The sequence below is a fragment of the Drosophila subpulchrella genome, unplaced genomic scaffold (assembly GCF_014743375.2).
Source record: "Drosophila subpulchrella strain 33 F10 #4 breed RU33 unplaced genomic scaffold, RU_Dsub_v1.1 Primary Assembly Seq38, whole genome shotgun sequence".
NCBI classification, from domain to species: Eukaryota; Metazoa; Arthropoda; class Insecta; order Diptera; family Drosophilidae; genus Drosophila; species Drosophila subpulchrella.
This window is the reverse complement of record NW_023665601.1, coordinates 1,542,315-1,556,726: the sequence shown is the minus strand read 5'-3', so window position 1 is coordinate 1,556,726 and position 14,412 is coordinate 1,542,315. Positions and strand designations below refer to the sequence as shown.

The following is a 14,412-nucleotide window of genomic DNA, read 5'->3' as shown; positions in this document are numbered from 1 at the left end:
CAGTTGGAGAAGCCATGGCCAGGATGCTGGGCGACTTCCTGCAGCATCAGCGGATCAACTCCGTTCCCAATCCGGCTCCCACTTCCTCAAGGTCCAATATGCCCATTGGGACTCGGAGCTGGACTGCGGTGGCGCGGGAAAGATGGCGAAGCATTCGTGGGACGTTAAGGAAGCTTTAAACTACTAATTTACATAAATAAAAACATTCGTTGAACATTCCATTTATTTTTATTTCACTTTCTTTGTGTACCAGCAGACTTCTTCTTTTTAAATTTCTCCAATTGATTTGTATTCCGTTTGGCAACAAGCCCAGCCGCTTGACAGTAAGACATGCTACATGCATTGCGGGTGAACTTTGAAAACTTAGGCTTAAAGAATATGATTTTTCGACTAGTGAAACTCTTAGCCGATCTGAGTACTAGGCTGAAGAGGGTATAGCTCACCGACGCTAGTTGAACAGACACAAACCCGCAATGCATGTAGCATGGTCTTACTGTCCAGCAGCTGGGTTTGTTGTCAAACGGAAAACAAATCAATTGGAGCAATTAAAAAAAGAAGAGTCTGCTGGTGCACAAATAAATTTAAACACAAGTAAATGGAATGTTCAACGAATGGGTTTATATATGTAAATTAGTAGCTTAAAACTTCCTTCTCGTCCCGCGAATGCTTCGCCATCTTTCCCGCGCCATCTTTATTCCAGTTCCGAATCCCAATAGGCATTTTGGACCTGGAGGAAATGAGAGCCGGATTGGGAACGGGATTGTTTCGCCTGATGCTGCAGGAAGTAGCCCAGCATCCTGGCAATGGCTACTCCGGCTTCACCGTTTTAGCTGCCAAATATCTGGTGGAGGTGGAGTCCTGTGGTTCCCCAATGGAGAGCTAGTCGGATATCGTTATGGTGGTTCTGCTAAAAAGATACTTCTATTAGTACAACGTAACCAAATTATTTTGGCCAGAACTTACTTTCCTTGCGAGGACACACCCGGCAGGTTGCCAGTGTAGGGAGCGCAGTCCCACTTGGCAAGTTTCTTCCCACTCAAATTCTCTAGTGGAACACCACTAATTTTTAAACTATTCTGCGGATTTGTCTCGTTATGATATTGCTAACTGTCGGTGAAGTCCCACAATAATGGGCAACAGCTTGGATTAGGCGTCCTTTTTCATCTGCACTGACATCCTGCAGCCGTTTTTGGGGGCTTACTTCCATTTTTAATTTTTAGTTTCCACACCGCTTTTGCAGGAGTACCGCCAAAGAATAAATGTCTTATTCATTGTGTCGCGGCTAACGGCATTCATCCAAACTCACCAGCTAAATCTGGTATTTTTTTCTGGTATTTCTTTAGCTCATCTGAGTACCGCGCCAAAAAACCCGACGAAGAGCGTTAGCCACGCGTTTGCCTCTCGCTTACTCCTATGGTTAGCTCGCGGTTTTAGTTGATGTGAGTACTGCGTGGTTGCGCTTCAACTATTCTGCGGATTTGCCCCGTTGTGGTATTGCTTCCTGTCGGTCAAGTCCCACAATGATGGACAACAGCTTGGACTAGGCGTCCTGTTTCATCTGCACTGACCTCCTTTAACCGTTTTTGGGGGTTTTCTTCCATTTAAAATTTTTAAATTCCCCACCGCTTCTGCACGAACACAGCCAATGATTAAATTTCTTATTCTTTGGGCTGCGGCTAACGGCGTTCATCGAAAATTCACTCCCGAAATCTGGTATTTTTTCTGGTATTTCCTTAGCTCATCTGAGTACCCCGCTGAAAAGCAGACCCGGCAAAAAGCTTTAGCCGCCTGTTTGCCTCTCGCTCACTCCTATGGTTAGCTCGCGGCTTTCGTCGATGTGAGTACTAGGCTTTAATATAAATTCACTCGCTAAATCTGGTATTTTTTCTGGTATTTCCTTAGCTCATCTGAGTACCACGGTGAAAACAGACCCGACGAAAAGCGTTAGCCGCGTATTTGCCTCTCGCTCACTCCTATGGTTAGCTCGCGGTTTTATCGATGTGAATACTAGGCTATAAATGATATTTTTCGATTTGTCCGGCGCAGTCACGCTTATAGTATTTTGTAATCGTAATCGGTGCGGTCACGCTGTTAACATCTTTTTTTGTCAGCGGCTCATAGTCACACAACAACGTGTTTTGTTGTAACTAATCTTTAATTTTAAGGGAATGTTCTCTAATTAAATTTAAAAGATCTATAAGTGTCTTATCAAACATTACTGTGTATCTGCGCTTCAAAAACATTTTTAAATATCTTATCGTTGAGACATACACATTGGTGACTTTCTATTCGTGCACGGCAACATGTCCTTACACACGAACATGTCGGGTGTGACATCCACTTTAAAGACTATTCCTAGTGCGGAAAGCTATCGAGCCACATCAGTGGCCGCCAATAAAGTTCGATTTTCCAGTCCAAAAGAAAGGGGACTCGCAGAATCTGTACGCGTGGCCCTCGAAGAAGGGAATTTCCACCCGGTTAAGGAATTCACAAACTTTATCCGTCAAGCAGAAATTAATGTATGTATGTATGTATTTTCATCAAGCGTAATTTGTATACAATGGCAGAGAGGGTGTTATAATTTCAGTAAAAAGTTTGCAATGTATTGAAGAAGATGTTTCTGACACTATATGGTGTATATTGTATTCTTGATCAGCATCATTAGACGAGTCGATCTAGCCATGCCCGTCTGCCTGTATAAACGCAGAGGTCTCGGAAACTTTAAAAGCTACAATAGAAAGTTAGGGTTAAGCAGCGCAAGTTGGTTTGAGCGGAGGGGGCGCTCACTCGTATGCATACGAACCTCATAACGTTAAAGACAGTCTAGCGCCCACGTTTTTTGTACCCTTGCAGAGGATATAATGATTTCAGTCAGAAATATGCATCGCAGTGAAGGAGACGCGTCCGAGCCTATAAAGTATATACATATATTCTTATATATATATATTATATTCACTAGACGAGTCGATCTAGCCATGTCCGCCTGTCCGTTTCGACGCAAACTAGTCTCTCAGTTTTAAAGCTAGCATAGAAGAGGCTACTTTATTTTTATAGCCAAACGCGTAACTTTGAAATTTGATTACAAGATAACCATGGCAGACCGCGCCTTTATTTCTTTATGTAAATTCTTAAGAATTCGCGGTCCGTCGAGAATAATTTTTTCGCGAATTTTGGGGATCAGGACCGTAAACTAGAGTATAACCCAAAATATATAAAGATCTTAAGCTTTCATTAAAGCATTCTTCTATTTAATAAAAAATATGAAATTGATTTGATAACATTTTTCGATTTCTTCAAATCCTGTTTGTGAAAGCAACATATTATGTGAATTTTAAATGAGCAGCCTGTAATGTCCTCTCCCATTTAAATTTAAATATTTTGAAAAAATATAAAATATCGATATATCCATATTTTAAATTGATATTTTCAAATATCATTATATTTTTTCAAAAAAAAAACAAATATCATCGATACGATATTTTAAAAAAATATTAAATTAAATACAATGCCGAACGCGTTTTCTTACTATTGATTTCACAAGGGGAAATTGCGATTTGTCAACACCTTTCCCCATCACTAGACAAGTCGATATAGCAATTCCCGGGTGAATTTTATTACCGTTTGCGTGTTAATTTTAGAAAGTGGAGTTTTGAAACTTTCGCAATGATATAAAATATGTGCACTCAGAACTAGTTTGAAATCAGCCTTACGTCTATATAGCTCCGATATAGCTGTATAGCTCCGATTGGGACGGCTTAAACATGTATAATTTCGGAGTTTTTTTATCGGAATATTGGGCAGTGTAAGAGCTATTGACATGAAACTTTGGAAATCATATTTTATGTGCATACCTTGCTAGCTTAAAAGCTAGCAATATGAAACTTTTCAAATGGCATATTTTTATCTACAGTGGCTCACAGCTGAAATTATTCAGTGCATACGTTTAACATTGACGCTAGATATACCCAAGATTCTTAAATGAATATTTTTTATAAAAATCAGATTTTTTTTGAAAAATTGTATTTTATAGCTTAAAAATCCTAGAATAAAATATTATTTTCCTTGTAACCCAGAAAAAATTGCCAGGAAAAAGCGTACAACCAGTCTATGCTCATCTGAGGCCTACCTAGTGAAAGGACTCCAGGGTCTCAGCTTCCTGACATCAATTGAAAAAAGGTTATACAAAAATATATATTTCAGAAAATGTACCCAAAAAGAGATTTAGATTGATTGATTTAAGCAGCCCAAAAACGAATAGCGCAAGAGAGCGTGCGAAGACAACTACTATATATAGCCGCCGAATTGAAAATCTGCCATTGTGGTCTGATCGTAACGAGTGATACACCAATCGAAAGGTATCGCAAAAACTAAGAAGATTGCATACCAAGACTTTCGAAATATAGATTTGTTTGGCAGAAAAGACGGTGAAATTGTAAAAGTAAAAATCTAGAAAATCGGAGCTGCTGGATACGGTGGGGATAAAAGCCCCCGACTGTTTATCTAGTTTTATTCTTACTGAGAATACGCGTCGAATGACACCTCATTTGTTGAAATCCGATGTCCCGTTCAAAAGTAATTCCAAAAAACAAGATTTTCTTCCCAAAATGAAAATGTTTGTCCCTTTGTGGGTTTGTATGCATCCCATCTTAGTTTTAGGGTTTTGGAAACCCTATGGGTGTATAAAGTAGCTTGAAATAGAAAACGTTTGTTCTACGACTTTTGAAAAAACCCGCTAGTTTAGCGGAAAATCAATAAAAAAAAGCCAGATTTTAAATGCTTATGGTATCTAAACAACTAATGCTACAGAAACGTGCTATATACCTCTGAAAAGTAAAATTGTCTGAATATAATAGATTTAGAGCTATGACAAAAAGTTATTTTTTGAAACCACTTATTGATTATTCTCTCAAAATTGAGTCGAACGATTTCTTTTTAAATTTTAAATCATATAGCCCTTGAGATTGCTTAACTTTTGATATATAACACTTTTTGCCCTAAAAATTACCGTTTGGAAGATATTAAGCGATAAAAAGTGCAACTCGTTTCAGCTCCGTATACGAAATATATCATTCTTATTGGAATAAACAAGAAAAAAACCAATTTGATGAACAATATTCTTATTAGATTTTTTCAATCGGAAAACCTGTTATGGTTTGAGGGCCCCTTACTTGCATGAAGCTAATCGAAATAGGAAACTTGATCTATTTGTTCTACCACTTTGGAAAAACCCGCTAGTTCGGCGGGAAATGTAAGAAACGACAGATTTCTCTTGGAATCTGAAACTATTCAGCCCTTGAGATTTCAAACTTGTGCTATTAGAATTGGTAATTGAAGCGATAAAACTTGTTATTAAAAAGTTTAATATTCATATTAGATGCTTCATTCTTATTAGAATGTGAATGTAAAAAACCCATACCTTATTAGAATAAAGTTTAGCCGAAGTGGAACGTGAAAGTTTATTATAGTCCTTATACATTTTTTAGAGTTATATATTTATTTACTTAAAACTAATGAAAGAATCTGTGTGTTTGGTTTTTCAATAGCCAAGCCATATGGGGACGACTCCTAGTCATGGTATTGGGGTACTTAAACTCTTGTGCAAAAAAAAAACTTCTGATATCAAACAAAAACACCTCTTAACGAGGTAAAAATTAGTGGCGAACGCGCCCTTAACAAAAATTTTTGATATCAACAATTGTGACAAAAAATGATATTACATTCGATAAAATAAATGAACTACAGAAAATTTACGTGTAAGTAAATAAATATTTACTGTTGCGGGCCGAATTCATAAATTTAATATAGTTTATTTATTTTATCGAATGTAATATCATTTTTCTTGCGTTCGCCACTACTTTTTACCGCGTTAAGAGGTGTTTTTGTTTGATTTTATATAAGCTGTGATATAAAAAATCTGTATTTTCTGTTGTTTATCGCTTAAACCGGTATTTAATATAAGTAATAGGTTAATCTTATTTTAGAAATCTTTCATTTGATACTTTGGTCATTCAAATATTTCTTTTAAATCCACCGCTTTAAAGTATGCACTGCTTCATTTAAGCTACGAGTCACTGTATACCCAGATCAGGACAAAAAGTTTCTTCGATCGGGCGACTGTGTCCTATAGCTACCAAGTGAGCCACAGCATAAAATAGGTACAAAATCTATGTTTTTCAAGATAGTTATTTATTTTATTTTAATCAAATTTTAATTCATAAATACTAGCGTAATAAAGCTTCGGCTTGCCGAAGCTAGCTTCCGTTCTAGGTTTTAATTTTATTTTATCTAATTAATACTTTTCTTTTTTAAGGATGACGAATTTTTGTTGATTGTAAAGGATGCTAAAAGAGTTGTACACAGTTTGACTTCCGATTTCGTTCATGTTATCGAGAGTTTGCTGTCCCTCAACTGGAAGAAAAGAAGTTTCGAAATAATCGAAGCTTACACCGAATTTTATATAGATATAATGGTTACCCACAATAAATATTTACCTATAGGAATATCTAAATTAATTGTACACTGGATTCCTGACGATTTGGATGATTCCGACTGGGTGAATGGATGTCCTTCGGAACGTACGAGACTTGTATTGAAACCCATTCATGAAGTACTGAATCGCATTTTAACAGCAGTTCCAATGGCATTTGATTTAGTCATTGATACCATATCCGCTAAGTTTCCGTATTTTAAAAAACCAGCCCATGTGACCGCTGGTTATCTGTTTAACGTGCTCTGGATAATCGAGTACAAGCCGATATTTGAGGAACTCATTTTACAGCTGGTTCTGCAAAAGTAAATATTTTACTTTAGTCATTATTCAACCAATTGAACTCGTAAGAGTGTAAACAGAATTCAAGAAAAATATGTAGCAGGTAGAAGGAAAGTGCCACAGAAATTGATCAGGGTTGAATTCGGGCGGAAAAATTCTTACACACAACACTTTAAATAGGAACTGGAACCGAGCGCACCTGGTTCTTGCCAGATGTACTTATGTCCGAATGCTCGTCAACCGGTTCCAAAATGTAACTTGGCAAGCAAGCAGGCCAATTTGAAGCCGTTACAGCCACTGGAAACACGACTAGAGCTTATCAGAGTATATAATATATTGTAATTGTCGGAAAGTATGTAAGAGGTAGAAGGAACGGAGTTCCGTCCGTATGAGTGCTGACTACTATATAAAAAAGCTAAAAAAGGAAGCTATGATTTAGCATCCAGATTGTAGGTGCTGTCAAGCAGCGCAAGTTTGTTTTTCTGGAGTGCCTCGCCCACTAAAGCCCATAACGCTAATGTCTGTCTAGCGCCAACACTTACGATGTTGTTTTGACGTTAATTGAAATTGTTTTTATTAATCAATACCTATCCACATTCCAATAATCAAAACAATATTAATATTATTTAAGAAAACCATCCGCTAGGTGAATTGAATTCCATTGAATTAACGATTTATAGCAGAGTTCGCCAGCAGAATCAATTTTTTTGAGTCCACTGCTGCTTTGTTTTCGTGTCGATAGATCAAATGCATAGCGGCCTCTGCCTTTGCTACGTATATCGAGGGTTGTCCGCTCTGTTTCTGTTGGCACGCAGTGATTTAGAGACAGGGATATAGAATGAATTTAGAATTGCACACCACTTTTGAAGACAGCTCTTCTGATATACTTGGCGTTTTCTTTTTATGTTACTTAGACTTTTAGTATTAGATGTTAACGCTCCACGAGATGAAATTGGCTCAGAGATAGATGACGAGAACGACAAAATGAAGGCAGATCCCTTGTTTCAAATAGACGACATATCCGCCGACATCTTGGCTGGGACTGGAAGAACTCTTAAGCATCCTGTCGGCAAAACCTTGGATATAAGCCTCCTCATGCTGTATAGGTTTTTTGAAGGCAAATGTCGCATTCACCAAGATAGTAACGACCAACAGCGCTGGACTGCAAATCGTTTATTTAAAATGTTACTTCATATATTCGACGAAGTTCTGTTACCCAGCCACAACACCCATCATGTGCAATTCGTCTTATTTTATGTAACTAGTATTCGGTTGGCGTACTCGGAGGCTTTTCTGGATTTGCTTTGGAAAAAGGTTCAAAATCCCAATATATCGGTCATTATTCGCCATGCTGCGGTAGGATACATGGCTAGCTTTTTATCTCGCGCCAGATTTTTGCCACTTAGGTAAGAGAATTTGTAAGATTTATCTAATCTATATAAGATTTCAGTTCTTTAATGTTTGATTCTTATTTTTAGAATTGTAATATTCTATTTAAAAGAGTTGAGCATGTGGGCTCATAACTACATAGACGACTCGGGTGAATATAACCAGACTTGCTCTTTGAAGGCTCACTTGGTTTTTTACTCTATCTGCCAAGCCGTGTTCTACTTGATTGCGTTTCGTGCCAGAGATTTGACTGCTAGTTCTAAAGGTATGCTACAAAATTATTTATCATAATACATAAAAGGTCTTGATGGCGCCGAATAAACCTGCGGGCAAGTAGACTGTGTAGATAATATAGCCGTCCGATTTTGAAAAAAGTTACACTTTTATACACATATACACTTAAAACTAAATTTTTAGTTACTTAAACAAAAAAAGGTCAAATGTTCACACTGCAGGGTACAGTTCCACATAGTCAAATGATTACTCCTGTGAGAAAAAGAAAATTTTTTACCAAAAAAATTGTGGAGGTAACAAAAAAGGAAAACAGATTTTTTTGTACTTTTACAGAGCTTTTGCAATCCTAATGAAGAATATATAAAAAACAAGAAAGGAAGTTAACTTCGGCAAGTCGAAGTTTGTATAATTATTAAATTTAATTCGAAATTCCCTAAAAATACAAAAATTATGTTCCCAATAGTATAAGATAATATTTCAAAAAACACCGAAGCTATAATTTGTTTCATATTATTTTCCCACCAATTTTTCGATCGTTCCTATGGCAGCTATATGATACAGTCGTCCGATTTTGATAAAATTAAATTTGAAATTCGGAACTAATTAAAAAATGTTATTTCTAAGCGTTGGAGGTTATATGTTAGAAAACACCAAAGATATAATTAAAAAATTTTTTTTTCCGATTATTCCTATGGGAGCTAAAACATATAGTTGTGCGATCCGGCTGGTTTTGACTTACACTGCTGGTCTTAGGTTAGACGCACCAACTTTTATTTTAAATAAAATGCTATATTTATAATAATGCTTATTCTACTTGTCCAAAAAGCTTTTATTATCACAGTTCGAATCTTGTTCGAAAAATAAGTGCTCACAGCGCGTTGATTTGCGAAAAAAGAACTGTACATTCGAAGATTTCATAAATTTCTATGGCAATAACGCGTGTTTTCGGTTGGTCATTGAAATAGACGCACTTTAAATTTCTTTGTTTTGCATAAACAAGTGCAGTTTTTTGTATTGAGAAAATATTAAAAATAAACAAATAAATTGTTTTAGAGCTATATTTATAGTAAAAATGGGAAAAGCTGGTGTTATGAGCTTATTAGAACGTCAAAAAGTAGACTTTTTTCACTCGCAAGGACTGTCCAATCGAAACATTGCCAAAAAGATATTTCGCAGCTCCAGGACTGTTGATAGATATTTAACAGATCCAGAGGAATACGGAAAAAACTTCAAAGGAAAAAAAGAGCACTATCTGAACGAGCAGTACGCAAAATTGTTAGAATTGCATAAAATTCGACTAAGTCCGCAGCTAAGATTATGGAATTAGCCGGAGTAAAAGCAAGCCTTTCAACTGTTCAGCGTACAATCAGAAATGCAGAACACCTAAAGCGTCTAAAAATCAAGAAAAAACCTCCTCTGAATGCAATACGCAAAGAAAAACGGCTTCGATTCGCGAAAGAATACATGACGTGGAATGTTCAATCTGATTGGCGTTCTGCTGTTTTTACTGATGAAAAACGTTTTAATCTAGATGGCCCCGATGGCTTTCAATATTATTATCACGATTTGCGAAAAGATAAGCTATATTTAAGTCGCCACCACAGCCGAGAAGGTGGAGTAATGGTGTGGGGTGCCATCACGTTTTATGGAACAATTGACTTGATTTGTATCGATCAGAAGATGAACGGTGATCGCTTCAAAACATTGTTGGAGTCCGTATTTCCAAAGTTAAATGATCTCTTTGGACCAAGTCCTTGGATTTTTCATAACGCTCAGGTGGTAAAGTCGTTTATTTCGAGTCAAAACCTTAATATGACCTGGCCACCGTATTCTCCAGATCCTAACGTAATTGAAAATTTTTGGGGCTGGCTAACGCGGAAGGTATACGAAGGAGGAAAGCAATACGAAAATAAGGAAACATTAACTGCAGCTATTAAACGTGATTGGAGCGAGATTTCGTTGAAATACATAGATTTCCTGTATTATTCTATGAAGGACCGGATATATGAAGTTATTACTAACAAAGGAGGCAGTACTCATTACTGAAATGCGTCTAACCCAAGACCAGTAGTGTATATACTACCTGCAAAAGAATGAAGACTTTTGGGAAAGATTCAGGTCGATAGCTTTAAAACTGAAACGTAGAAACAGGCGGACATGTCTAGATCGACTCGTCTAGTGATGCTGATCAAGAATATATATACTTTGGGTCGGATACCTCTACTTCTAGCACGGTCATAGAAAAAGGCTCGGACTTGTCATTTTCAATGTACATGGGCATTCAATTCTGTTGCCAGGTCTTACCAAGTAGTGGCTACAAGACCGCGGTGACGAGTAAATCCATAAGCAAAGTTGACACTATCTCCAATAAAACCCAAGAACATGGAGTCTTGTGACGCTGTCCTCTGTTAACTCCTAAAAGCAAGCAATAATTGAACAAATTTTTACCTTTACATACATGTTATCAAGAACGTTTATAGCTGACGCGGACAAAAAAAAGATATTTTTCACGACAAAGCTGGCGCCTTTTCCCAAAGAAAACGGGTTTCTTTATAATTTTACAAAAGAAACAACTTAATTATAATTAATTTGTACAACTATACTAATAATAATAAATAATAATAATAAGTAATTCGGTTACACAACATTTTGAAACCTACTGCGAAATGTGTGTTTCGCCCGCTTTATAGTAAAAATAAGTCGACGTTGATATAATTATACCCGTTACTCGTAGAGTAAAAGGGTATACTAGATTCGTCGAAAAGTATGTAACAGGCAGAAGGAAGCGTTTCCGACCCCATAAAGTATATATAAATTATTTATTTAGTAAGGGTTGGCTGGCGGGCAGGTCCCACGCAGCAATCACTAATTGTTATATAGTACAGGTCGGCTGGCGGGCAGGTCCCACGCAGCAGTCACTAATATCCAAAAGTCAACAGTCCCAATTCTTATGGGCCAAGGGTGCTGGATCCAGGGGGGATCGCGCGTACTTGATGTTGGTGTGTTATCCTGGTTAAGCCGGATTCTTGATGAGCCGGCTGGCTACTCCTATCCACTGAAGATTAGGAAGTTTACGTTGGAAGGGTGACTGCCCTTCTTTACCTGCTGGCCTAGAGACTCAGACAGTGTGAAAATAATAAGTTCTTAACGGCGGTTGCCGGAGTTTAATATTGTCAGAGCTTGTGCTCTTTATTCAAGACTTCAAATTAGACTGAACTTAAAGCTAACAAAAATTGGAATCATAGCGGCCACGCAAATATGCTGTGTTTGCCGGCTATGCATGGGCATCCGGCCAGACGCTGTGTCAGCAGTTTTGGCCGGAGCGAGCTGTCGAACGAACGGTCATTGCCGCCGCTCGGTTAACTTAGTTAACTACTCCCCCCTCAGGAATGAGGCCGCCCTCGGCCGACCCTAGTCTGGCAATCATCTCTTTTAGCTGGGCCGTAGTTCTTCTGGCCTGCGTGAATCGCCGATAGGTTAATCCGATGCAGATCAACGCGCAGCATATTGCTCCTGCAATTAGCATTATCTGATACAAACGATAGTCGTTGACCTCTTCTCCGAATCGTTTGATGTGTTCCAAATTACGTTCACTTAATCGATGAAGGTATGGAAGACTAAGTATGTTTCGTTCCATAGTGATGTTCAGAGAAGGCGAGCTGGCTACTCCCGGAGCCCTTTTCTGGGCTGGTACTCTCAATGAAGGTGATGAGGTAGGTACCCTGTACGTGGACGCAAGTGCCATTGTCCACACACACACGAGCCGGGCGATCATTTACAATAACAATTCCATCGTCAACGTAAGTGACGGGATGCAAGTCGCTTTGTTGAATTTCGCAGTGCGCAGTGCCTCCAGCGTGGAGCTCCTGGGCGCACGAACTTCTTAGTGCCAGTTGGCAAAATGTGGCCCCTGGTGTTACGGAGCAGTTTTTTACCGTGCGAATCTCCCCATTGCATTCCGCTATTATATTATCTTCCAGCCTGAGAATGGTGCCATGATGTGACACAGGAAAAACGGTAATTTTGTTGCAGGCTGACTTAATTTTAGGAAATTTAATAACAAAGTGTAAGATGTTAATGGATTGTAACACTTTTACGGACGCTACGGACAAAACATCTTTGATGGCGGTCTCCGTGGGCTCTTCCATCCACACACTTTCTAGGTCTGCATGATCTAGTATGCTAGGGCTAACGACATTAATTTTCGCAAGGGCGACTGCAAGCATCAAATTCTGCAGCTCCATTACCATCATCCTATTACGAGCTAGTAACATCTCGAATAGGTATCCCGTATCAATTTGGGATTCCTTAGCCGACCTCAGAAGTTGATTGACAGTAGTGGATATTTTATTGATTTGGTCTTGGACTTTGGTATTAATATTTAATTGCCTATTGTTTGCATCAATGAGTAGAAATTCGTTGAATTTAATTTTTTCAAAATCCTCGGCGTCCGGCGTTCCCGCCACTACCTTTAAGGCTTTACCTAGAAAGTCTAAACTCCTGGCCACTCTATGGTGAATGCTTAATGACTCGAGCAGGTCACGCAAGTGAGCGGTATCAACGCTCAAAAGTTTTTGCATATGCGATTGTGGGAACCTGTCGGTCATCCCGTCTGTCTCTTCCACCACGCGCCTATACTCCGAGAGATTCGCTGAGTGTCTTACAAATGCGAACTCTTCACATACCAAAATTCGACCATCAACGATGGGAATGTATTTGGCTTTTGAGTAGTCTGAAGAAGAATAGCAGGGGTATGATTGTAAACCTGTAATTCGGATATACTGTATTGTTTGTTAAAGACGGGTTAACCCACCACCAAAGCACAGAAAAAGCAGTATGATTAAAAATAATAGTAATGAAAAGCTTACGCCAAGTGGCTAGGTATAAAAGTAATAAAAAATGAAAAATTATCAGGCGAGCGATAACATGGTTCTGCTTGGCCTACCTAAGGTTGTCTTTGTGGACCACCCTCCCCTTAATGAGGACTGTGGTCCCCATGTCCGCTTCCACCGTTTTTTCTTCGCGAAAGCTTGTTTCCTAGTTTCCTGTTGGATTTTACTAAGACTTTGTCGCCGGCATTGAATACTCTGTTCTGCCGGGAGGCATTTTCCCTGCTTCTTAGCTTTTCCTGGGCAAGCCTTATTCTACCCTCTATATCGCACTGTGGGTCATTCGATTGAGTGACTACCACGTCGGCGGGCCTCTTACCGATGACCGAATGGATAGATTTGTTGTATTTTGTCGTGGCCAGTAAAATCAACTCTACAGTGTCGCTGATGCCTTTGTCGATTTTGAGGCATCTGGCAAGTTCCACCAGAGTGCTGTGGAAGCGTTCCACTTGTCCGTTCGAGACGCTGTGAAGGGGCGGCGCATTCGAGACGCTAACGCCGAAGTGGTTTTCCAGCATGGTCAAAATAGTGTGCGAATTCAACGACGGTTCATTGTCGCAATAGATAACCTTAACTTTGGGGAAAACGTTCAAGAGTTGTAATAGGGCCGGTTTGAGATCCTCTATTGTTCTAGAGGGAATCGGTTGGACCATTGCAAACTTTGAAAACTTGTCAATGCATGTGAGGAAGTATTTCTTGTCTGTAGAGAAAATGTCTATGTGCAGCATTTCCCCCACCTGCGATGGGACTGGCGTTTCGCCGAGTTCCTTTTTTTTTTGGATGTCTGTCATATTTGGCTCTCGCGCATGTCTTACAGTTAAAGACGATTTCGCTGGCCAATTTTGCCATCTTCGGGAAGTAGTACTCGGAGAGCACTTGCTTCACATTTTCCTGGGCCGATCTATGGGCCCTATTATGCTCAGCTGTGATAATTTCCCGCCTCTCAGCAACTGCGAAAATGTCTGTTACTTGACTTTTGCAGTACCAAAATTTTGTTGCTGGAAATTGCCGCACCAGCTGGTCCTGTACCATGGCCAACGTGTGTAGGTCACAATGGATGGCGTTTACGCCATTAGGAACGATAATATCTGCGATTTCTCTAAGCAATGATTCTTTGCACGAGAAGCTAAC

General features: G+C 38.9%; 1 protein-coding gene across 3 annotated transcripts in view; it reads left to right on the top strand.

Moving 5' to 3' along the window:
• Positions 1 to 2,073: 2,073 nt before the first annotated feature.
• Positions 2,074 to 14,412, top strand: part of LOC119561858 (RNA polymerase I-specific transcription initiation factor RRN3-like) — a 136,718-nt gene continuing 124,379 nt past the window's right edge. The window contains exons 1-4 of one of the 3 annotated variants that reach the window (XM_037875341.1): positions 2,074 to 2,519; positions 6,311 to 6,792; positions 7,684 to 8,175; positions 8,248 to 8,423. In XM_037875341.1, the coding sequence (XP_037731269.1) occupies positions 2,304 to 2,519; positions 6,311 to 6,792; positions 7,684 to 8,175; positions 8,248 to 8,423 (1,366 nt within the window). In that variant the 5' untranslated portion in view covers positions 2,074 to 2,303. Of the gene's footprint in view, positions 2,528 to 6,310; positions 6,793 to 7,683; positions 8,176 to 8,247; positions 8,424 to 14,412 lie in introns of all 3 variants that reach the window. The other 2 variants (XM_037875339.1, XM_037875340.1) reach the window with 2 other exon arrangements.